The sequence below is a fragment of the Eriocheir sinensis genome, chromosome 49 (genome assembly GCF_024679095.1).
Source record: "Eriocheir sinensis breed Jianghai 21 chromosome 49, ASM2467909v1, whole genome shotgun sequence".
In the NCBI taxonomy this organism is placed as follows: Eukaryota; Metazoa; Arthropoda; class Malacostraca; order Decapoda; family Varunidae; genus Eriocheir; species Eriocheir sinensis.
Window position 1 is genome coordinate 11486351 of NC_066557.1, and position 25299 is coordinate 11511649.

Sequence of the window (25299 nt, forward strand, 5' to 3'; positions counted from 1 at the left end):
AAAATAACCAACTATAAATTATCAGTCAATCAATCAATCACAAACTTAAAACTACAAAAAAACATAAAACAACAAGGCTAATCCATTATTTCCATATTTATATAATGCATATACATGTATAATATAATAAATAAATAATACATGTGTTTGAGACGAGCTTTTTGAAGTCTAGCGCTTTTTAAACCTCCCTGCTCCGGTGTTATGCGAAATATCTCCCTGAAGAAATAAGTCGCTCTGCTGTCCACTATGCATGGTCACGGGCAAACACGGCAGGAAAACATAAACTAATTTGCCTGATTTTGTTCTAGTTTGTCCCTTTGTGATTTTTGTGGTGGAAACAACACACCAGACCAACAGACCAAACAATGAAAAACTGTGAGAACTTCGACGTGTTGTAATTCTTTCTAAAATCTGCCCTATTCGTTTGTTTTAAAGACTTCCCTTGATTAAAAGTATTTCTCTGATATTTGCGCCATATATTGGAGCCGAAAAAGAGTTAGTAAACGATAACAGTGAGTGAAATATAGCAAAAAGTAAGCAAGCCTGAACCTCTCTCTGCGAGCTATTTTGCGGTTGCGAGCTGATTCCTACAACACCCCAACGTTGCCAGATTGCCGTACCCAGCCTCTTATATTTACCAATTTCCGAACTCAGTAACTGTCTTCTCCACCCTGATAACTAGATTTATTATTGATTATTGTTGAAATGGTTGATTACTGATGCTTTTCCGCAATAGGTATGGGTAAATACAAGCGCCTGAGGACGGCAATATGGCAACGTTGGAACCTCCCCGCGCGCTGATTGGTCCATTTGAGTCCCTGGAAGCCATCGAGGAGGGAGGGAGAAGCCGCGACATATTCCTCTTTATTCGTCCATATTTACCTTTTTCCTCCTCCGTGGGACTGTTTAAGTATACCAATAGATCTGTGAAGCCCCCGCCGCCATAATGATGAGTCCAGTGCCCGTCCGGAGGAAGCCCAAGGGAAATAGCAGCCAAAATATTAAGGTCTTCGTTAGGGTGAGGTAAGAGATGAGCTTGATTATGGTTTTGTTTTACTTGTTTATTCCTTGATTTTCTTGTTTAGGGTGAAGATGGTGGTGATTTTCGTGTTCCAGGGTGTTTGTTTGTTTGTTTTGGCCTTGTTTGCATGTGTTTGTTTACCTGGGAGACGTGAAAAGCTAAAAAAAGTATAAGAATTTGAATTTTATCTTATTTCTTGTTTTCTTGTTTGGGGTGAAGGTGGTGGTGATTTTTGCGTTCCAGGGTGTTTGTTTGTTTGTTTTGCCCTTGTTTGCATGTGTTTGTTTACCTGGGAGACATGAAAAGCTAAAAAAAGTATAAGAATTTGAATTTTATCTTGTTTATTCCTTGATTTTCTTGTTTGGGGTGAAGGTGGTGGTGATTTTTGTGTTCCAGGGTGTTTGTTTGTTTGTTTTGCCCTTGTTTGCATGTGTTTGTTTACCTGGGAGACGTGAAAAGCTAAAAAAAAGTATAAGAATTTGAATTTTATCTTGTTTATTCCTTGATTTTCTTGTTTGGGGTGAAGATGGTGGTGATTTTTGTGTTCGAGGGTGTTTGTTTGTTTGTTTTGCCCTTGTTTGCATGTGTTTGTTTACCTGGGAGACGTGAAAAGCTAAAAAAAAAAGTATAAGAATTTGAATTTTATCTTGTTTATTCCTTGATTTTCTTGTTTAGGGTGAAGATGGTGGTGATTTTCGTGTTCCAGGGTGTTTGTTTGTTTGTTTTGCCCTTGTTTGCATGTGTTTGTTTACCTGGGAGACGTGAAAACCTAAAAAAAGGATAAGGGGAGAAATTTGAATATTGTTTATCTTGTTTATTCCTTGATTTTCTTGTTTGGGGTGAAGATGGTGGTGATTTTCGTGTTCCAGGGTGTTTGTTTGTTTGTTTTGCCCTTGTTTGTCTGTGTTTGTTTGCCTGAGAGGGGAATAACAACCAAAATGTAGCTTTCCATTTACTAAGTCAAGGCTATAGTTTCTGACCATGATATGAAGGAATTTATGTTTTTTTTGAGGTGGTGGAACTAAACTACTAATGGGGGGGTTAAAGGAAGAAGATGGAGGATGAAAGGAAAGATGCGGAGGAGGAAGAGGAGGCCATATGGGCAAAGAGAGGTAATTAAGAAGGGATAATTGGTTGTGGAGAAAGGAGGAAGAAAAATATGGGAGGAGGAGGAGGAGGAAATAGCTAGTTGAGATTGCTAAGGAGAGGAATGGTCTTAGAGAGAGAGAATATCATATAACCTCGTTTTGCTAACCTCCCCTTCTCTCTCCCCAGGCCTATGAATGCCCTGGAGCGCGCCAGCAAATCCTACAACATCGTGGGGTGCCAGGGCGGCCGGGAGGTGGTGGTCAAGGAGCGGCCCACTGACAAGTTCGCCAAGACATTCACCTTCGACCATGTCTTCGGCCCGGACTCCAAGCAGGTGTGTGGGGGGGCAGGGAGGAATGGGATTAGGTGGGTGTGTAGGGATGGAAGGAGGAAGGCAGGTAAGGGTCAGATTAAAGAGTTCACCAGCATCTTCAGTCGCTTTTGTACTTGTTATTTCTCAATTTTCTAGTTACTATGAGATTAGATGATTGTATTACCATCCTCCTATTGTCTCATCTCATGGTGTCCAAATCCCTCATGCAAGAGTTAACCAGCGTCATTCTTTCATCCTTATCCAGGGAAGAACGGACAGTCACATTGCATTTTATCTCTTTGCCTTTTATTCTCATTCTTCACATTAAAAGCAAACCACAGCTAGGAACATACATAATCTAATAATAGTTTTAGTCTTATTTCTCCCTGTGCCATATATAAAACAGAAAAACAGCAATGAAGTGTATTAAGTATGTTACCATCTTTACCAGTAATATCAAACTATTCTAACCTATGACCACCCCATTACCATATCAATTCTCCCTTCTCTCACTTATCCCCTGTTGTTCATTTCCCCCATCCTCATCTTGCTTCCTCTTACTCTCCTCTTTCTCCCCTTAGATTGCATCCTCTTACCCTTTCCTCTTCCCCAGATTGATGTGTACAAGGCAGTGGCCAAGAACTCAGTGGAGGAGGTCCTGAGCGGCTTCAACTGCACCATCTTCGCCTACGGACAGACAGGCACGGGCAAGACCTTCACCATGGAGGGGGAGCGTGTGCCCGACTCCACCACCTGGGAAGAGGTACGGGTGATGGGGAGGTGGTCAGAGGGGCGACGAGGAGGGGGAATGGTAATAGAAGGGGTATGGGATGGGGAAAGGGGTATTAGGTGTGTATGTGAGGGTGTGTGGTAATTAAGGGAGGTGGTTTAAGGGGTGACGGGGAGGGTCAATGATAAAGGGAGGGTGATTTAAAGGGTAGTAGGGAGTGACAGTAAGGTGTTAATGTAATGGGAGGGTTATTGAATGCTAACTTGAAGATATGTAAAGGTTTATAGACACTTGGCCTTCTCCACATTCCTCCTCATAATCTTTTACCAAGCATTTTCACTCCTCTGTTTAGTGTGTTCCCCTCAAGGTGGAGTGGATTCTTTACTTTAGAGTTTAAATATAAAAAAAAACTTGTGACCTCATCTCTGACTATTGTTTTTGGCCTTATGCTGCAACCTCCTCAATTAAAACAACAAAAAGACCTTTCACTTCACCTCATAACAACACCCACTCCGTCACTCCCTCCTCCAGCCTCACAATCCACTTCAATCATTGCTTATAAAAAATGCACCACCTTTTATCACCTCACAGTTTCACCATTCCCTTCCCCTCACTGTTTCACCCCCTGCCCTCTGCCCCTTCAGTTTCACCATTCCCCCCTACCCTCACTGTCTCACCATCCCCCCTGCCCTCTGCCCCCTCAGTTTCACCATTCCCCCTCCCCTCACAGTTTCACCCCCTCCCTCCCTCCCCTCATTTTCATCCCCTCCCTCCCTCCTCTCACAGCCTCACCATTCCCTTTCCTTCACAGTTTCACCCCCTCCCTCCCTCGTTGTTTCACCCACTCCTTAACTCCCCCTGCAGGATCCACTGGCCGGCATCATCCCTCGCTGCGTCAACCACTTGTTCGACGAGCTCCGTATGCAGAAGGTGGAGTTTACCATGCGTGTGTCCTTCCTTGAGCTCTATAACGAGGAGCTCTTTGATCTGCTCTCCGCTCACGATGATATGTCCAAACTCAGGTGAGGGATACAGGAATCTTGCCTTCTTGTTCTCTTCTGCTTTTCGTTTTCTCTTATTTTTCAATCTTTTCTCCTCTGCCAAACTTTTTTTTTCTCTAGTTTTCCAATCTCTTCTGCCAGACTTTCTCTCTTTTTTTCTCTTATTTTCCAATCTCTTCTGCCAGACTTTCTCTTTTCTTTTCTCTAATTTTCCAATCTCTTCTCTTTCCAGACCTTCTCTCCTTTTTTCTCTTATTTTTCAGTCTCTTCCAAAATGAGATGAGAAGCTTGATATAACATTTCTAAGTCTTTATAGTTTTCCTAATAACACTTCTAAGATTTAATACCACTTCTATATCTAACCACTTTTCTTGATAACACTTCCAAGTCTTCACAGCTCCCTTAATAACACTTCTTTGACCAAATAACCAATAATAATAAACACTTCCTAATAACACTCGTAACCTCTCCCCTCCAGACTCTACGAGGACTCCAGCAAGAAGGGGTCGTGCATCATTCACGGCCTGGAGGAGGTGCTGGTGAGGTCCAAGTCTGACGTCTACAGCATCATGGAGAAGGGGTCCACTAAGAGACAGACGGCCGCCACCCTCATGAACGCTCACTCCAGCCGCTCGCACACAGTCTTCACCGTTACTGTGCACATGAAGGAAAACACCATGGATGGCGATGAACTGCTCAAGGTGACGATGATGGTGGCGATGGTGCCATACTCTCATTCATATTTTTTGTCCTCTGTTCTTCATTTATTTTTCTTCTTTATTTTTCACCCCTAGACCGGGAAGCTGCACCTGGTTGACTTGGCAGGCTCGGAGAACATCGGGCGGTCGGGTGCGGTGGATAAGCGTGCTCGGGAGGCAGGCAACATCAATATGAGTCTCCTTACCCTCGGCCGTGTCATCACTGCCCTGGTGGAGAAGGGCCCGCATATACCATACAGGTGAGGAGGGCTTCTGACGTTTATTGTTTTGTTTTTTTTGTGGCGTTTATGGTTTTTTGAAGGGGAGGTTATTTACTAATTTTTTTGTTATTGTGTAATTTATTTTCTGGTATGTTATTTAGTTTTATCATTTTTGACATTTTTATAATTTCTTTCTTTATGGTAATGAGGAATAAGCTTACTACCCTTTCTTTATCTCTCTTTATTCTCCTTTCCTTTCTTTTTTCTTCTTTCAGTCTGTATCTTTATTCATCCACACCAATCTTTCTTATCCTCTTTCGTTCCATCCACTTTTATTCTTTCTTTATGGCAACGAGGAATAAGCTTACTACCCTTTCTGTATCTGTTTATTCTCCTTTCCTTTCTATTCTTTCAGCCTGTCTATCTTCATTCATTCACACCAACCTTTCATATAATCTTTCATTCCATTCATTTATATCATTTCTCTCTTTACGGCAACAAGGAATAAGCTCAGTCTGTTCGGTTCGTCCCTCCCCCACTCTCCTTCCCTTCCTGCTTCTACCCTCACTGCTCCTTCCCTTCCTCCCCCCCTCCAGTGTTCCCTCTATGCCCGGTGGCTGTGAGGGTTCAAGGATGGGGCAGAGAGATGCACAGCACTCCCCCATTTCCGACCCAACACTCCTCTTGTTTGTTGGGAAAGATTGGGAGGAGACATTCAAAACCCAGCATTCTTAACCCAGTAGCAGCGGGGATCGTGTTTTTAAATGGTCCCTCTAAGCGAGAAAAATGAGTAAAAATCATCACTCACACAAACCATTTCATAATAGATATCAAAGCATTTGTGATCAGTTTATGCATCATCTATTTTGGGGGGTTTGTATCATGGCACAAATATGGCCCATCGCTGCTACCAGGTTAAGGCTTTGGCAACAGACAGACCGCCTAAAACATTTCTGACAAGGGTGATAATTTTGTACATATGTGTATTTTATTTATGTATTGGGAGCGGTGAGTTGCAGGCTTTCTTTCTACACTCTTTGTTGCCCGTGAGCTGTCTCCTTTGCTGTGGTGGAGTTGATGGCATACTCTCATTCATTTTATTTTGTTCTCTGTTCTTCATTTTATCTCCCCTGTTTTATGGTGATACTGGTGGAGATGGTGTCTTATATTCTCTCATTTTCTTTACAGTCATCCCTCAAATAGTACGGTTTTCAATAGTTCGGTTTTACGTGGATTTTAATTGAAGATTTTTTTAGGATCTTTTATTATTGGAAACCGTACTATTTGAGTGACGACTGTACTTTTTTATTTATTTATTATTTTTATTTTCATGCTTTATTTTCAGTGTTTCCTCCAAGTTCAATATTGTATGTATGTAACTTATATCTGATCCTAACCCCAGGGAGTCCAAGCTGACGAGGCTACTTCAGGACGCGCTGGGAGGCCGCACCAAGACCTCGGTCATCGCCACCATCTCCCCGGCCTCCGTCAACCAGGAGGAGACGCTGTCCACCCTCGACTACGCCCACCGCGCCAAGAATATCCAGAACAAGCCGGAAGTCAACCAAAAACTGAACAAACGCGAGCTCATTGGGGTCAGTCCTTAGAGATGTTTTTTCTTTGTGTTTATTTGTTTGTTTATGGAAAGTTCAACACCCTTTGTTTTTTTCTCCTTTCCTTTCTTTTCTCTCAATTTGTCTATCTATTCATTCACACCAACCTTTCATATTCTCTTTCATTCCATTCAGTTTTATTATTTATTTTCCTTTCCTTTTAATTTTTTCTAGTCCATCTATCTCTATTCATTTACACCAATCTTTCATTTTCTCTTCCGTTTTGTCTGTTTTTATTATTTCTTTACGGCAACGAGGAAAAAGCTCCGTACTCTTTGCTTATCTCTGTTTATTTTCCTTTCATTTCTTTTCCCTTCTTCTAGTCCGTCTATACTCATTTGCACCAATCTTTTTTATTGTCTTGTTCTATCATTTCCATACATCACCAAGAATAAAGCTCGGTCTGTTAGGTGTGTGCGTCCCCCCTCTCCAGTGTTCCCTCTGTGCCCTGTGGCTGTGAGGGGTCAGGGAGAGGGTAGAGCAATGCATGGCACTCCCCCGTTTCCGACCCAACACTACACCATTGTTTGTTGGGAAATAATGGGCGGAGACATTCAAGCACGTATTCTTAAGGCTTAGAAGAGGTTTATGAGGAAAGGGAAGAGGATTAAAAGGTTTACAGGAGATTTTTGAGAAGGAAGAGGATTAAGAGATTTAGAAGATGATTAAGAGGAAAAGGAAGAGGTTTATGAGGAGGAGGAAGAGGATTAAGAGGAAAAGGAAGAGGATTAAGAGAAAAAGAAAGAGGTTTAGGAGAGGATTAAGAGGAAAAGGAAGAGGATTAAGAGGTTTAGGAGAGGATTAAGAGGAAAAGGAAGAGGTTTAAGAGAAAAAGAAAGAGGATTAAGAGGTTTATGAGGAGGATTAAGAGAAAAAGAAAGAGGTTTATGAGGAGGTGGAAGAGGATTAAGAGGTTTAGAAGAGGATCAAGAGGTTCTGTTGTTGATATTGATTAAGTTTCAAGCTTTAGTCCTCTTAATTAAACCTCATTCCCCTTAACCTCAGACACAAGATTCACCTCACCCCCTAACCTAACTCCCTCTCTCCCTTCCCCCCTAACCTAACTCCCTCTCTCCCTTCCCCCCTAACCTAACTCCCCCTCTCCCTTCCCCCCTAACCTAACTCCCTCTCTCCCTTCCCCCCTAACCTAACTCCCCCTCTCCCTTCCCCCCTAACTCCTCTCTCCTTCCCCTAACCTAACTCCCTCCTCCTTCCCCTAACCTAACTCCCCTCTCCTTCCCCTAACCTAACACCTCTCTCCTTCCCCTAACCTAACTCCTCTCTCCTTCCCCCCTAACCTAACTCCCTCTCTCCCTTCCCCCCTAACCTAACTCCCTCTCTCCCTTCCCCCCTAACCTAACTCCCTCTCTCCCTCCCCCCTAACCTAACTCCCTCTCTCCCTTACCCCCTAACCTAACCCTCTCTCCCTCCCCCCTAACCCAATGCCCTCTCTCCCTTCCCCCCTAACCTAACTCCCTCTCTCCCTCCCCCCTAACCTAACTCCCTCTCTCCCTTACCCCCTAACTCCCTCTCCCCTTCCCCCCTAACCCAACTCCCTCTCTCCCTTCCCCCCTAACCTAACTCCTCTCTCCCCCCCCCCTAACTCCCTCTCCCTTCCCCTAACCTCTCCCCTCCCTTCCCCTAACCTAACTCCCCTCTCCTTCCCCTAACCTAACTCCCTCTCTCCCTTCCCCCCTAACCTAACTCCCTCTCCCTCCCCCCTAACCTAACTCCCCCTCTCCCTTCCCCCCTAACCCAACTCCCTCTCTCCCTTCCCCCTAACCCAACTTCTCCTTCCTTCCCCTAACCTAACTCCTCTCTCCCTTCCCCCAACCTAACTTCCTCTCCCTTCCCCTAACCTAACTCCTCTCCTTCCCCCAACCTAACTCCCTCTCCTTCCCCTAACCTAACTCCCTCCTCCCTTCCCCAACCTAACTCCCTCCCTTCCCCCTAACCTAACTCCTCTCCTTTCCCCTAACCTAACTCCCTCTCCTTCCCCTAACCTAACTCCCCTCTCCCTTCCCCTAACCTAACTCCTCTCTCCCTCCCCCCAACCTAACTCCTCTCCCTTCCCTCTCTCCCTAACTCCCTCTCCTCCCCAACCTAACTACCTCTCCCTAACTCCCTCTCCTTCCCCCTAACCCAACTCCCTCCTTCCCCCTAACCTAACTCCTTCCCTAACCTTAACCCAACTCCCTCTCCAAAGATTGGCCACATCCGCTCCCTCGAGACTGAGCTGGAGAAGAAAACGGTGAGTGGTGTTTTATTTTTTTATTTATTTTTTTTACGTCGCGGCCTATTGTGCTGGTAGGCTTCTTCCCGGTGGGGCTTGATGGTCGACCCGTTCTGGCGCAGGCGAGTGTTTATAGTGGCGCCATCTTGCATTGTGTGTGTGTATGTGTGTGTGTGTGTTTGATTTCACCCCCCCAACCCCCTATTATTATTATTTTTTTTTTTCCTGTTTTTTCCTCCTTTTTTATTTTTTATTTGCCCTGTTTTCCTCCTTTCCTCATTTCCATTTTCCCCTTATTTTCTTTTTTTTTCTTTTCTTCACCCATTTTTTACCATCATATCCTGTTTTTCTCTTTCCTCCTTACTTCTTTTTATTTATTTCATTCATTACAGCAATCCTTTTTTTCTGTATATCTATTTTTATTATTTACAGCAAAGTTTGACAAGGAAAAGGCTCGGTCTGTTAGGTGTGCGTGTGTGTGTGTGTGTGTGTGTGTGTCCCCTCTCCAGTGTTCCCTCTGTGCCCGGTGGCTGTGAGGGGTCAAGGAGGGGGTAGAGTAAAGCATTGCACTCCCCCATTTCCGACCTAACACTCCTCTTGTCTGTTGGGAAATTTTGGGCGGGACAATCACCTTGTGTTATTCGATCTATCTATAGGGTCATGTGTTGTCCTATAGAGCTCCTACATCCGTTCTCCCTTCTCCTTTTACTTGTGGTTATATCCTCCTCCTTCCTTTCTATTCTATCCTCTTAATTCCTTATTCAATCCGTTCTGTTATCCAATCCATTTATCGTGTTATGTGTCATCCTAAAAAATCCTCCTTCCTCCTGTTTCTTTTTCTTTTCCTTTCTCTAACATTCCTTTTTGTCACTCCTCTCTTCTTCCATTCCTTATTCCCTCCACTCCATATGTTATCCAATCCATTTATTGTGTTATGTGTCATCCTAAGAAATCCTCCTTCCTCCTGTTTCTCTTTCTTTTCCTTTCTCGGACATTCCTTTTTGTCACTCCTCTCTTCTTCCATTCCTTATTCCCTCCACTCCATGTGTTATCCAATCCATCTATTGTGTTATGTGTCATCCTAAAAAATCCTCCTTCCTCCTGTTTCTCTTTCTTTTCCTTTCTCTAACATTCCCTTTTGTCACTCCTCTTCTTTCATTCCTTATTCCCTCCACTCCATGTGTTATCCAATCCATTTATTGTGTTATGTGTCATCCTAAAAAATCCTCCTTCCTCCTGTTTCTCTTTCTTTTCCTTTCTCGGACATTCCTTTTTGTCACTCCTCTTCTTTCATTCCTTATTCCCTCCACTCCATGTGTTATCCAATCCATTGATGCAGTCATTTGGATTCCTAAACTGCTCCTCTTCCCTTCTCTTCTCCTCTCTTCTTTTCTTTTCATTAATGTTTTTTCTATCATTTCTTTCCTCTTCTTCCTTCTGTCTCCTTCCCTCTTTCTTCTTTCCTTCCCTACTTGTTATCCTAAAGAGCTCCTCCTCCCTTCTCTTCTCTTCCTTTCACTAATGGTTCTTCTATCATTTCTTTCCTCTTCCTCCTTCCCTCTTCCTTCTTTCTTTCCCTACTCGTTTTCCTAAAGAGCTCCTCCTCCCTCCTCTCCTCTTCTTCCCTTCTCCCTCTTTCTCTTCTTCCCTTCTCCTTCCTCCTCCTCCAAGCCTCCTTTTCATCTCCCACCTTAACTTAACTCTTTCCTCTTCCATTCCTCACTCCTCCTTCCCCTCCTTCCTTCTTTACTTCCCTCCTACCTCCTCCTTCTCTCCCTCCTAGTCTCCACCTCACCTCACCTCATCGCCCCTTCCCACCCCCGCAGGAGCTGTTTTGTCAGGTGAGTCAGGAGCTGGAGACCACATCCCTGGCACTCTCAGACACGCAGGAGAAGCTGTCCTCCACGCAGAACACCCTCACCTGCACCCAGCGCCTCCTCCACAACACGGCCCAGGAGAGAGAGGAGCAGAGGTAGGCCCGGATCCAGCGTTGCAAAATTTTCATACTCAGCGCATTGCATTTTCCGTTTCTGGCTGATAACTCTAGCCAAAAAAAAGGGACAACCATCTCTTCAATAGTTTCAGCGATGAGTTTTATTTTCTGTCGTTGTTTGTGTGGTTATGACGGTCTTGAAGCCTGAAAATGATGAATGCAATGCTCAGAGTACGACAGTTTGGCAACGCTGCAGTCGGATCCCCTATGCTGTTGACGTAGAGATAGTTTTAATTGCTTGTTTATATATTCAATCTTTTTTTTCCTCCCTGACATATATTTTTCTTTTCTTTTGTTTACTTTTCATTTTTCTTACTCTATTTCCAGCTGTCCCTTATTGTATGTTGTTATGAGAGAGTTTTCATTAAGTATAGCAAGAGTGACCATTTTTTTTTTGTCATTGTTTGTCTCGTTTGTAAGGGAAAGGAAGATTATCGTGTCATTTCTGTCTCTGTTTTGTCTTTTTTCCCGTCAAAGTCCTTTCATCATGTGCTTTTATTTTCATCTCCCTTCGCTGACAGGTTCCTGGTCTCCGTGCACGCCAAGACGGAGGAGAAGCTGCAGAACGAGGGGCGCTCTCTCATCAACGTGGCCTCCAGCACCTCCTCGGACCTCTCGCGCCTACATGACAAACTGGACCGCAAGAAGTGAGGATAATGTGTTTAGATTTGTTACCCCTTTCTTTATTTTTCATTCTGCGACGTTTATTCATGTTTTAACCTTCTTTGTTTTATTTTTCTCTCGTGTTCATGCAAATTTAATCCTTCATTCTCTTGCTTCCTTTATTTCCTCTTCCATTCTTTCTCTTTCTCATCCCACCAGGGTCTGTTTCTTTTAATTACATTCCTCCAATTACATTCAAACTTGTTCCTTTGCTCCTTAATCTATACTAAAGGAAGGCATCTCACCCTACTCACTCACTCACTGTCCCTTTCCTGTTCACCATCATCACCCCCTTCAGCTTCCTAACTCCCCCCCTCTTCCCCTTCAGGAGCGTGGACAGTAAGAACATGGAGGTGATTGGTGATTTCAAGGGCAAGTTCATCACCCAGCAGGAGGCACTGAGGGAGGAGCTGTGTGCCTCGCTGACCCGCCACTCCCAGGCCCTCAACGCAGCAACCACACAGCACTGTAAGGAGAGAGATCATTGTTGTTACTGTTGCTGTTGGTGTTGTTTTGTAGTTTGTTATGTGAGTGTGATATCTTCTGCCTATGACCTAAATGCTTTCAAGAGGAGTTTCAAGATGCCTCTCCATTTGATTTTGATCCTCTTTTGGTTACTCTATCAGTTATTTTGTTTTCTCTGTTTTCATCCCTTGAGCTGCCTCCTTTCTCGTTAAAAAAAAAATATGTACAACAGTATATTTATTGTTCTTTGTTTGTGAGAAAGAGGGAGAGAGTTGTTATTGTTTTCTTAAGCTTAATAAAACCCTCTCTCCCATGTACCCATTCAATAACTTACTACTACTACTACTACTATTACTACTATTACTACTATTACTACTGTTAATTATCATACCGTTAGAAAGGCTGATACTATTACCACTAATGTATTGGACTCTTGGGGCGGATTTACTAACCTAACACATAACAGCTTAGTCAAATTTTTCCCCCTTTAACACTCCTATTACTACCAATACTACTATTAATTCTCTTTACAATAGAAAATCTCATACTGTAAGGGGGTACTCAGAAAAACATCCTTCATTCATAGAGGGGAGTGCTTTATATATCTAGGGGTCTATGGTGCAAGTTTTAGATAGAACAGTATATTAGAGTCCCCCTATTAAGTCCCCTTAAACACTCCTATTACTACCAATACTTCTATTAATTCTCTTTACAATAGAAAATCTCATACTGTAAGGGGGTACTCAGAAAAACATCCTTCATTCATAGAGGGGAGTGCTTTATATATCTAGGGGTCTATGCTGCAAGTTTTAGATAGAACAGTATATTTGAGTCCCCCTATTAAGTCCCCTTAAACACTCCTATTACTACCAATACTTCTATTAATTCTCTTTACAATAGAAAATCTCATACTGTAAGGGGGTACTCAGAAAAAACATCCTTCATTCATAGAGGGGAGTGCTTTATATATCTAGGGGTCTATGCTGCAAGTTTTAGATAGAACAGTATATTTGAGTCCCCCTGTTACCACCATTGCCTCTGCTGTCACTAACCACATAACATCCCCAAACACACAGGCGAGAGTGTGCGCCTGTGTCGTAGTGACGTTGCCAGCACCAGCACGGCCCTCGCTGCACTGGGGGAGAGGCAGGTCACCCTCACCAACACCACCCTCGGCCTTGTCAAGAAAATGGTGAGTCACTTGCTACATATCTTTATCTAGGTGTTGGTTTTTGTTTTCTGTTCTTTCTCCATTCATCTTTTTCATCTTAGGGTTTGTACACATACCCACGATTTTGTTTATATTTTGTATCTGTTTTATTTTCCTTGTTTGTTTTGTGTTTATCTTTTATTCCAGTTGCTTACCTCTCATATAGATTTTTCCTACTGACTACACTCATCCCCTCTCCTTCATCCCCTATCGTCCCCTCTCCTTCATTGTTTACCTTTCATATTAAGTTTTCCCACTGACCACATTCCCATTTTTATTTGTATTCATCTCAATTTCTCCAATTTTGTTTATATATTTCCATCTCCTCATCTGTATTTCCTTTCCTCCCGTTTATCCCCATAGATGGAGGTGGTGCTCGGAGGCGTGGAGGGGGCGAGGGAGGAGGCGCGGCAGCACAGCGAGGGCCAGAGGGAGGCGCTGTCGTCCCTGCTGTCCTCCGAGCGGCACATCCTTGACAGACTGGCCAGCCTCGTGTCGGAGAACGCTGAGGCTATCGCTACCATGCACACCGCCCTGGGGAAGAAGGTGCGTGGAAGAAGGGAAAAAATAATAAAATAAATGACGATAAGAATAAATAAAGCATGTACGCACACCTCAGGCTCATTCAGGTCATGTAGGTTTGTGTGTGTGTGTGTGTGTGTGTGTGTGTGTGTATTTTAACTTCCTTTCCTCTGCAGCTAAAAATCGTACTTCTTTGTTTTCTTTATTTTACGATGCTTTCCTCTACAATTTAATTATCACATTTTTTTGACTATTCCTTCCTTTGCTTTCCTTTTCCTTGCTTTTCTAACTCTTCTTTCCTTCTTTCATTCCTTTTCCTTGATTCTTTAACCATTCTTTCCTTCCCTTTCTTCTGCTCGGATTTGGCCTTCACTGGTAGCCTGGTAACATACACTCCCAGGTCTTTCTCTGCCTCTGTGGTGGATAGTGGAGTGTTTCCCATGTGGTATTGGTGTGCTGGATATCCCTTCACTGGTAGCCTGGTAACATACACTCCCACATCTTTCTCTGCCTCTGTGGTGGATAGTGGAGTGTTTCCCATGTGCTATTGGTGTGCTGGATATCCCTTCACTGGTAGCCTGGTAACATACACTCCCAGGTCTTTCTCTGCCTCTGTGTTGGATAGTGGAGTGTTTCCCATGTGGTATTGGTGTGCTGGATATCCCTTCACTGGTAGCCTGGTAACATACACTCCCACATCTTTCTCTGCCTCTGTGGTGGATAGTGGAGTGTTTCCCATGTGGTACTGGTATGCTGGATATCCCCTCCCAAGGTGCAGGACTACATTCCTCTTCACTGAATTGTAGCAGCCACTTTTGTTCCATTTCTGTAGCTTGGTGATGTCTTGTACAAAATCTGCACCCAAGGGGTTGATATTAAAATCCCACTTTAACGAACTCTTCCTCCCTGCCTCCACAGCTTGATGGCCTGGCTGCTGGGTGTGAGGGGCTGCGGCAACACTACAGAACCCTGACAACACAGCTGGTGGAGGAGGTGGACGCCCGTCTCCACGCCCTCCTGGAACACACCTCCGCCCAGAGTGCCTCGTTGGCTGCCCACCTGGATGACACACAGACGCACACACAGGTAAGTTGTAAGAGGTGATGGGAGGTTGTTATGTATATTTTTTTTTTGTGTGTGTGTGTGTGTGTGAAATTTGTTTGTTTTGTTTTTTGTTGTTATGATTACCTTGTTATTTTGTGGGTTCTGGTTTTACAATTTTTACATTAACAAAAGCAGCTTGATTTAGAGGGGGAAAAAAACACTTGTGCTTCTGCTAAAAAAGGAAAGGCCTATGCAACCACCCATTTTTAATTTTTATTTATTTTGAATTTTCCCATCGCATCGTACATGAAACAGATAGACGAACTGAGAAATAAATAGACAAAATAATAAATAAAGGAATGAAATAATAAATAGATCAACAAAGTATTAAATAATTGGACTAAAAATGATAAATAACAAAACAAAACAATAATAACACCATCTCCTTCCCAGACACTAACAGCGAACATCGACACACTGATGGCAACACTGAGCACCATGAAGGACAGTGTTGCCAGCTATGCCACCACCAGCACTGGCCGCCTCACCGCCACGCAGCAGGGCCTGGCGGAGCTGCAGGGGGAGGCGCAGGAGGGGGCCGCCAGGGTCACCGCCATCACCACCCAGGGCCGGGACCAAGGTGCCTCTCTGCTGGACGGAATGCACACGAAGGTCAAGGAAACGCACACAGAGCTGGACGCCCGAGTGGAGGAGGTGTGTGCGCGTGTGTGTGTGTGTGTGTGTGTGTGTGTGTGTGTTTTATTCTTGTATATTTATTTATTTATATATTTATTTTATTTTTTTTGTTCATTTGTGTTTGATTTTGCTTCATTTTGGTCACATTTTTTCTTATCTTTTTCATTTTTTATTTGTTTTATTTTTATTTTTTCGTATTTTATTGTTTTTTTCATGATTTTTTTTTTTTTGGCTTCCCTTTGCTATTGTTTTATTTTTTTTTAATTTTTTTTTTTAAGCTTTCTTTTTTTTTTATTTTCTGGGTTTTGGTTCATATTTTCTTTAACCTTTTCTTTTTTGCTTTTTGCTCAGACCTTTACTTAACTTTACCTCAAAACAAGTCTTACCACATCACCCCGTCCTCCACACAGCTTGAGCGAGGCACACAGAGGACCGGAGAGCAGCGTTGCGAGGCGGAGACGGCCCTCGACCACCACACCGCCACTGCCCAACAGGCCCTGGAAGACGCCACAGCTGCACAGGACAGGCACACTCGCACCATAAATGAGCAGGCTGCGTCACACCTCGCCGCTGTGGAAGAACGGGTCAAGGTAAGGAGGGGGAAGGTAGGGAGAAAGGAGACGATGGAGGGAAAGATGAGGAGGTGGTGATAGGGGATGGGAGGAAGGAGGAAGATAATAGAAGGAAAGGGAGAGGGACAGATGACAGGGGATGGGAGGAAGGAGGAGGTGGAGAGAGAAATAGAAGAACAGAAGATGATGGAAGGAAAGGGAGAGGAACAGAGGAGATGATGATGGGGGATGGGAGGAAGGAGGAGGTGGAGAGAGAAATAGAAGAACAGAAGATGATGGAAGGAAAGGGAGAGGGACAGATGAGGAGATGGTGATGGGGGATGGGAGGAAGGAGGAGGTGGAGAGAGAAATAGGAGGAAGGAAAGAGATAATGGAAGGGAAAGTACTCTACTCTAACCTAACCTAACCTAACCTAACCCTACTCTAACCTAACCTAACCTAACCCTACCCTAACCTAACCTAACCTAACCCTGCCCTACTCTAACCTAACCCAACCCTGCCCTACTTTAACCTAACCTAACCCAACCCTACCCTACTCTAACCTAAGCCAACCTAACCAACCTCTTGCAGACTCCTTATGTTCAAACCTAACCTAACCTAACCTAACCTAACCTAACCTCCCTCTCTCCCACACAGAGTACCCAGACCAGCGTACAGGAAGAACTCACAACCCAGACTCACACACTGCAAACTAAGGTGCTGGAGTTGCTGGGGAGAGCCGAGCGCACACTGGTGGAGGAGGTGCAGGGGGTGGTCGCAGGCGTGGGGGAGGTGGGGGCCAATATGGACGAGAGGCTGGTTGCTCAGGGGGATAGGGTGCTGGCGCTGCTGACTAAGGACATGGTCGAGGATGTCCCCACAGGTAAGGGTCATTCTTTAAGGCAGGAAATAATGATAATGATGCCTATTTTTATCACCCAATTTGAGGATGTCCCCACAGGTAAGGGTCATTCTTTAAGGCAGGAAATAATGATAATGATGCCTATTTTTATCACCCAATTTGAGGATGTCCCCACAGGTAAGGGTGATTCTTTAAGGCGGGAAATAATGATGATGATGCCTATTTTTATCACCCAATTTGCACCTGCTCTGTTTTCTTTACTGTTAAAAAATAAATAGAAAAAGAAAATGGAGAAGAAAAATAAAGTATAGGAGAAAAAAGTAAGTCAGGGAAATAAAATAGAAATAAAGGAATGAAAAAGTAACTAAATAAATAGAATATAAAATAGAAAAAATGGAAATTAAGTAAATGAAAAGAAAATAGAGAAAATAGAAATAATTGAATATAAAATAGAAAAAAACTAAATGATAAACAACTAAATACATAAAAAGTATGAATAAAATATAAATGAAAAGAAAAAAAATGGAAAATAAGTAAATTAAAAGAAAATAGAGAAAATAAAGATAATTGAATATAAAATAGAAAAAAACTAAATGATAAACAACTAAATACATAAAAAGTAGAAATAAAATATAAATGAAAAGAAAAAAAATGGAAAATAAGTAAATTAAAAGAAAATAGAGAAAATAAAAATAATTGAATATAAAATAGAAAAAATAAATAAATAAAAAAAATATAAAGAAATTAATTATCAAAATCCACTAACAATCCCCCCTTTTTCTCCCCCTCCCCCCCAGGCCAGACCCCAGTGCGCCGCGAGTACCGTTTCCCCCAGACCCTGCCAGTAACCTCTCCCCACGAGCGGCTGCTGCAGAGGTACCGTTCCAGCACCGCCTCGGCCTCACTCATCCCCCTGCCCAGCCTGGGGGACGACACAGAGGTGAGGGCCACAATGGTACCTGATTGTCGTACTCAGCCTATGATGCCCCCCCCACCCCACCCACCCCCACACACACACACACACACACACACAAAGGACACGGTTCAAGGGCAAAAGAAAAAAAGAAAGCCCGCTACTCGCCACTCCCCTAACAGATAAGAGTATAGCCAGAAGAGAGGTCAATCCTTACCAACTTTCCACCCCAAAACGGTCTCCTGGTCCCCAATAACGAGATTCCTTTATATTTATCTTTAAAATAGTTAATTCCTGAAGTTTCTTGGCTATAGTTAGGTGTCGAAAACCAGGAAATACTAGGCTCTGAGTACGATGATCTGGCAACGGTGGTGAGGGGTGTGTGGGTGTGGGGGGCACGGGTCATGATATAGGGGAAGGGAGTCGGGTAAACTATTTCTATATTGGTGCTTCCATTTTGGGGGCGATGGTATATTTTCCTTTTTCCTTCCTTTCTTTCCCTTATCTCTTTCCCAATAAAATAAATCCCTTGTTATTTGATGGATTGATAAAGAGGAAAGTTAGAATAAGTAAATAAATATCCAAATAACTTAAAACCTCCATTTCCTTCCTCTTTCCCCTTTCTCTCATACATTACCTTCCCTTCCTTTCTATCATATCCTTCTTCTTTCCCCTTCCTCTCTTTACCATCTCCTCCATCATCTTCCTCCCATCCCTTACCTTCTCCTCCCCTTCCATAATGTATTTCCTCTCACTCACTCACTCACTCTCTCTCCCCCAAGGATGACCTCAAGGAAAACTCCACTCTCTCGACCTCCTCCTCCTCCTCCGTCTCCTCCCCCCTCACTGGCTCGCTCAACGATGAGGACTTCCCCGCCCCGGAGGAGGACAAGGGTAACAGTGGCAGCAGGTCACGGTCTGGATCGGTGTCGTCGCTTAAGGTGCGTTTAAGTATCCCTTCCCCCTCCTCCTTTACCTCCTCCTCCTCCTCATTACCTGACCTCAGCTGACCCCAACCCCCATTCCCCCACAGGAGCAAGGGTTCATAGTGCCCCGACCCCCCATGCAGCGAGAGGACTCTGGGATCCCCCTCTCCAGGTCCTCCTCCTCCTCCTCCATCAACGAAGGAAAGGTAAGGGAAGGAGGTAGAAAGGGAGGGAATTTATTGAGAAGATTGGAGGAAAAACTGAAAGGAATTTATAGGGAGGTGATAAACGAGGGGAAAGAAAGTGGAAGGGATTTATGGGTATAGAAGGAGGGAGGAAAGATAGAATAGAAGGAAGGAGAGGAAAAAGGAGGAGGGAATTCGTGTAAAGGGAGAAGAGGGATGGGAGGAAAGAAAGGATAGAAGAGAGAGACTAGGAGGAGAGGAATAGGAAGAAGGAAATAATAAAATGAAGGAGATGAGGGAAGAATGGAAGGAAAGGAATGGGAGAAAATAAAGAAAATAAAAGCAGATGAAATTTTAGTAGCGAGACTAACACTCACTACCACCACCACCAGGAAGGAAGAAGAAGGGAATGTATTGAAAGAGAGAATATAAACTAGGAAACAAGGAGGAGTAACTGTAGGAAAGAAAGGGAAAAAAGAAAGGTATAGGAAACTTTAACATCAAGAACAACACCTCCACACCACCACCAGGAAGGAAGAAGAAGGGAATGTATTGAAAGAGAGAATATAAACTCGGAAACAAGGAGGATTAACTGTAGGAAAGAAAGAAAGGGAAAAAAAGAAGGTATAGGAAATTTTAACATCAAGAACAACACCTCCACCACAACCAACACTCACCCACCACCTCTTTCATCACCAGGAGAATGTTCGCACCACCCGCCAGAACACCAGCAACAGCAAGAAGAGGGAGCTTAAGCAGCCTGCCGTGTACAGGTCCGCCAGTGCCGAGAAACTTACCACCAATAACACCTCAGAGGGACGGCCAAGGAGAATACTGAGCTCACAGAATTAAGTGCGTGTGTGTGTGTGTGTGTTGGGGTTTCGGGGTGTAAGTGTGTGTAAGTGTTTGTGAAAGATTGTAAATGTGTATGTGTTGAAATGTTAAGTGTATGTGTGTTTAGTGCATGTATGTGTGTGTGTAAGTCCATTAGAAGGCTTGTGTATGTGTGTGTGTGTGTGTGTTTTAACTATAATCTTGACATATTTTTTTATTATTAGTATTATTATTTCTAGTAGTATATAAATTTCTCTCTTCGTTGCGCTTATGAATTGACAAACAGATTGACCCAAACACCCACACACATGAATACATAAAAAGACCGATCCAGCGTTTGTTTACTCGCTTATGAAGACATTATCCTTAATTGGCTTATTGGACTAGTTATAGGTTAGGCTAATTATTATAGGTAAATGATATTGCTATTATAACCAGGGTAGTTCATTTTTAATTTCCCTTTTTTTTTTTTTTTTTTTTTTTTTAATTAATATTCAGCAAGATAATTAATAGGAAGTCTTGTATATATATAAGAAAGCTAGGTTGGCATTTTATTATTATTATTTTTTAACCAGGCTCATTAATTTTACCGTGATTTTTTATTTATTTCCATTCATTTTGGCTTCGCGGTGCAGTGGTTAGCACACTCGGCTCACAACCGAGAGAGCCCTGGTTCGATTCCCGGGCGGAGTGGAAAATTTTGGGCGGCTTTTCCGATACCCTACGCCCCTGTCCACCCAGCAGTGAATGGGTACCAGGTATTAATCGGGGGTTGTGTCCCGTCTCCTGGGGTCTGTTCCCTTCTCCTATAATTCCTTCCCCTTCTGTCTCTCCGGCATATGACCACAGATGTTGCGCCGACTAAACGAAACTTTCCAACAAGAGAATTAATAGGAAGTCATGTATATAATATAAAAAAAAAACTAGCTTGACATTTTATTACTATTATTTTCAAACCAGGCTCATTAATTTTACTGTTATTTTTTATTTATTTCCTTCTTTTTTTCTCTCCATTATTTTATTTTCTCACCTTGCTTCTAAAGTACGCAAGACATCATTTTCCTCGCATAATATCGCATCATAATATCCTAGTTTTTTTAAGGGCGGCTGAAGAAAACACAAACATTGTCTTCAGCTGTTATTTTTAGTATCTTTTATTTTTTCTTCTTTGTAACTTTATAGAAGAAAAAAAACAAGTATTACCCATTGCCTTTACTTATATTTTCTGTGTGTGTGTATATGTGTGTGTGTGTGTGTGTGTGTGTGTGTGTGTGTGTACAACAGCTGTAAACAATAAACAAACGAAATGGGGATATTTTTATGTGTATTTTGCTGAACGTGTCAATCTTATTATACTGTTTGTCTTCCTAATACACGAGTTTGTCTTCCTAATATATACTCTTCTTGCAACAACAAACAATCAACCAATCAATCTCTTAGGTCAATCAAATATCACATGTAGTTGATTAGCCATATTATCTATGTATATTATTTTTAAGTAAGATAGAGCGGACGAGGGCAAAGTAGACAGGAAGAAAGGCCCAATCGCTGCTTTTGGTATATTATAGAAGATACATTTTTGGGTGGAGAAGAAGGATGAGTTAGGAGAGGAAGGGAAGAATGAATAAGGAGGAGAGATGATGATAAGGAGACTGGGGAATGAGAAAAGAGGAGGAAGAGAAGGAATGAGAGAGGAAGAATAAGGAGAAAAGTGAGGAAAAACAATAGAAGGACATGACGGTTTGGAAACGAAGAAATTAAAAGCATGTTAGCAAGAATGAGGGAAATAGGGTACCAAAGAGAGGGGGGGATGAGAAGAAGGAGAATAGAATGGAATATCAAAGAACACTGATAAACGAAGGGAATGAGGAGAAAACAATAATTGGTGAAGGAGAATGGGGGTAAAAAATGAAACTAATAAAAACGGGAGGAGAATAGGATAGAATGAGAAGAGAATAACAAGGAAAATACCAGAAAAAGGAATGATGATAAAATAAAAGAGAAGAATAGAAATAAAGATGAATGAGAAAAGAGATTGATTGATAGTTTATTGTTGCACGTAAAACAACACAGAAGGAAAAAGAGGAGAGAGAAAAATAAAAGACTAGAGAGGGATCGAAGAACAGAATATATAGAATGACACAAATAAATAATAAATGGGAAAAAAAGAGAATGGAGAACGAAGAAAAAAATGAAGGTGGTGATGCGCATATTTATATAAAAAAAAAAATCTTCCCCCTTACTATTTTAGCAACTTCTTTACTGATCAAAAGCCTTCGTGATTCAAGCATTTTTAAGCCATTATCTAAAATACTAACTGTACCTTTGAAGTCTTTATAAATGAAGGTTCAAAACTCGTTCACTCTCGAATCTTGTTATCATGGTGGACGCGGGGAAGAGGGTCACCTGTGCCTTATTTTCATGGATTTCCGCCGCTTCCAGGGAGGTGAGACGCTTTATTCCTCGTTTATATACTTAACGAGACTTTTACTTTGCCTGGCCATCGTTTTATACCTGGAATAAGGCGGATAAGGCACAGAAATCGGCTTGGTGTGATGTCAACAAAGCTCTTCTGCTTGGCCTAAGGTTTGTTTTTTTAGCTTTTTACGATAGCAGGAGACAGTTACGCCATTTTGAGTGTGTATGTGGACTTCGCACACAACAGAGCCCCGAGGAAACGTTCGTGTCAGGTAATAAGGCAGGAAATATTGTTAATACACAGAGTTGAGAACCAAAAACAGTTCAAACACAAATATCACACTTATGACTTGACAGTTTTCCCTTCCACGGCAGGAGACAGTTACGCCATTTTGAGTGTGTATGTGGACTTCGCACACAACAGAGCCCCGAGGAAACGTTCGTGTCAGGTAATAAGGCTGAAAATAATGTTAATACACAGAGTTGAGAGCCAAAAACAGTTCAAACACAAAAATCACACTTATGACTTGACAGTTTTCCCTTCCACGACAGGAGACAGTTATACGCCATTTTATGAGTAGCCTTCGAGGCCGCACCAGTAGTCTGTCTTGGTGAGGTCTGGCCCCAGCCCGTACACACACACACACACTCACATGTTCATAAGCAAAGGACCGTTACATTCTCTCTCTCTGGCGCAGGCAAGTGTTTATACAGGCGCCATCTTGCTTGGCTCACCCTGCCCCCCCCCGGTGGTCATCTCTGATCCTCTTTTAGTTTTAGAGAGAATCTAGAATCCGGGTTGACGGGAGGTCTTGAGGGCAGCATGTGGGTAGTCTTGGGCCGCTCGCCGGGGGCTGCATGAACACTGCCAGGCCAGCTGGGTTGTAGCGGCACGCACGCTGACCACTCCGCCACCGCCTGCCCATAGTTAGATAATAAGGCTGTAAATAAGGTAAATATAGAGAGCTACAGAGGTGAGAGCCCCGAAGCAAGGCCACTCCACCACCCATACCACCATACACATGCAGACAAACATATATATACACAGACAACCGACAGACAGACACACACGCGGTCATGCATAACTTCCTCATAGCTTGTGTAAGGTTATGTACGTTTGACACACACACACACACACACACACACACACACACACACACATTCTTATTCCGGTCTTATCAATAATTATTTGTCACGAGAGAGAGAGAGAGAGAGAGAGAGAGAGAGAGAGAGAGAGAGAGAGAGAGAGTAGACTAGTAGTAGTAGTAGTAGTAGTATAGTATTAATAGTAGTAGTAGTAGTATAAGAGGAGGAGGAGGTAATTGAGAACGTATTGGAAGCTAGAGGAGGAGGAGGAGGAGGAGGAGGAAGGGAATAAGTAGAGGAGGAGGAGGAGGAGGAATACCGTTACCATGACAACCAAACAACAACAAAAGGAGTAAATTCAAAATATTTCGTACTATTAAAAAAATTAAGAAAAACAAAATCAAGAAAGAAAACAAGAAATGAAGAAGAAAAAACGAAAGAAACAATAAATAGACAAATAAATAAGAGAGAGAGAGAGAGAGAGAGAGAGAGAGAGAGAGAGAGAGAGAGAGAGAGAGAGAGTCCACGTTCCAGTCTACAAGAGAGAGGGAGAGAGACCGCCCATTCCCATTCCCATTCCCACCTCGCATTCCAACTCCATATATGTTTTTTCGCATTCCAAGTTGAAAAAAGTGAACAAGGAAAGGAAAAAGAGGAAATAAAAGGGAAAATGGAGGAAACTATAAACTATTCGAATTAACTTTGTGATTATTTGTTTGTGATATGAATTAATTAGTGGTTATTTATAAGTGTGTGTACATACAGTCATGTGGAAGAAAGATAAAGAAAGAGATAAACAGAAAGAGAAGGTGATAAAGATAAAGAGAAATTACTGATAAATAAGAGAGAGAGAGAGAGAGAGAGAGAGAGAGAGAGAGAGAGAGATAAAGAGAAAAATAAATCACTGATCAAAGAAAGGAAGAAGAAGAAGAGTAAAAAAAGAGAAGCATAAGTGATAAAAAAGATAAAAAATAAGAAATAAAGAAAAAGATAAAATACTGATAAGAGAAAATAGAAGATAAATAGAGAGAAATAACTGATAAAAGAGAGAATAGAGGAATAAGAAAGGTAAGTTGATTATATATGTATTTTTTCTTGTTTAATATCTTTTTTTTCTTTGTAGAGATTAAAAACCCACAAAAATAAGAAAGATAGTTAAAAGGGAAGAGAAAGAAAGGATAAAGAAAGGCAGGATAAAAAATAAATAAAGAAAATGAAGAAGAAGGGAAGAGAATTAAGATTAAAGAAATGGAAGAAAGGAAAAGGATAAAATAGATAAAGAAAAAAGAAAGATAAAGAGGATAAGATAGGATAAAGAAAGGCAGGATAAAGATAAATAAAGAAAATGAAGAAGAAGGGAAGAGAATTAAGATTAAAGAAAGGGAAGAAAGGAAAGGATAAAATGGATAAAGGAAAAAAGAAAGATAGAGAGGATAAAAAATGATAAAGAAAGATAGTTAATAAAAAAGAAGATAAGAAAGGATAAAGAAAAGAAAGATAGAGAGACAAAGAATGATAAAAAAGATAATGAAATGATAAATAAAAAATAAGATAATGAGAAAAAAAACAAGGGATAAGATAGAAGAATAAAGAAAGATAAAAAGATAATCAAATAATCTAATTGAAATCTAAATGACTAATTAAAAACACATAAAGGAAATATATAAAAAGATAACAGTTAATTTAATGTTTTTGTCTGGATTATTTCTTTTGTCTGACCTTCCCTTCCCATCCCTTCCCCTCCCTTTTATTCCCTTCCCTTCCTCTCCCTTCCCTTCTCTTCCCCTCCCTTCTCTTCTCTTCCCTACCCATCTCATCCCATCCCCTTCCCCCCCATTCTCTTCCCTACCCATCTCATCCCATCCCCATCCCTTCCCTTCCCTTCCCCTTCCTTCCTTTCCCTTCCCTTCCCTTCCCTTCCTCTCCCTTCCCTTCCCCTTCCCTCCCATTCTCTTCCCTACCCATCTCATCCCATCCCTTCCCTTCCCTTCCCTTCTCTCCCCCTTCCCTCC

The 25299-nt window shown here is 42.3% G+C and overlaps 2 protein-coding genes across 8 annotated transcripts in view; both read left to right on the forward strand.

The window, feature by feature from the left end:
- Window positions 1-824: 824 nt before the first annotated feature.
- Window positions 825-21154, forward strand: LOC126981641 (kinesin-like protein KIF11-B). Its single transcript, XM_050833079.1, has 21 exons — window positions 825-1023; window positions 2297-2444; window positions 3037-3186; window positions 4018-4175; window positions 4633-4855; window positions 4949-5112; window positions 6476-6668; window positions 8893-8937; window positions 10746-10891; window positions 11434-11559; window positions 11904-12043; window positions 13117-13232; window positions 13614-13796; window positions 14691-14858; window positions 15270-15530; window positions 15923-16102; window positions 16721-16946; window positions 17723-17865; window positions 18621-18779; window positions 18872-18970; window positions 19649-21154. Exons 1-21 carry the CDS (start codon window positions 947-949, stop codon window positions 19799-19801), a joined length of 3258 nt encoding a protein of 1085 aa, XP_050689036.1. The 5' UTR covers window positions 825-946; the 3' UTR covers window positions 19802-21154.
- Window positions 21155-22139: 985 nt separating this feature from the next.
- The window catches only part of LOC126981930 (armadillo repeat-containing protein 2-like), a 26767-nt gene continuing 23607 nt past the window's right edge, over window positions 22140-25299 (forward strand). Inside the window, exons 1-2 of one of the 7 annotated variants that reach the window (XM_050833601.1) lie at window positions 22411-22473; window positions 22577-22650. The gene's annotated coding sequence lies outside the window, so the exon portion shown is untranslated. The other 6 variants (XM_050833600.1, XM_050833607.1, XM_050833606.1 and 3 more) reach the window with 6 other exon arrangements.

Coding starts and splice junctions, on each gene's coding strand:
- LOC126981641 (XM_050833079.1), top strand. CDS start 947: ATGATGAGTCCAGTGCCCGTCCGGAGGAAGCCCAAGGGAAATAGCAGC. Junction 3,187..4,017: donor ACTCCACCACCTGGGAAGAG/GTACGGGTGATG, acceptor CTCCCCCTGCAG/GATCCACTGGCCGGCATCAT. Junction 6,669..8,892: donor ACAAACGCGAGCTCATTGGG/GTCAGTCCTTAG, acceptor CCCTCTCCAAAG/ATTGGCCACATCCGCTCCCT.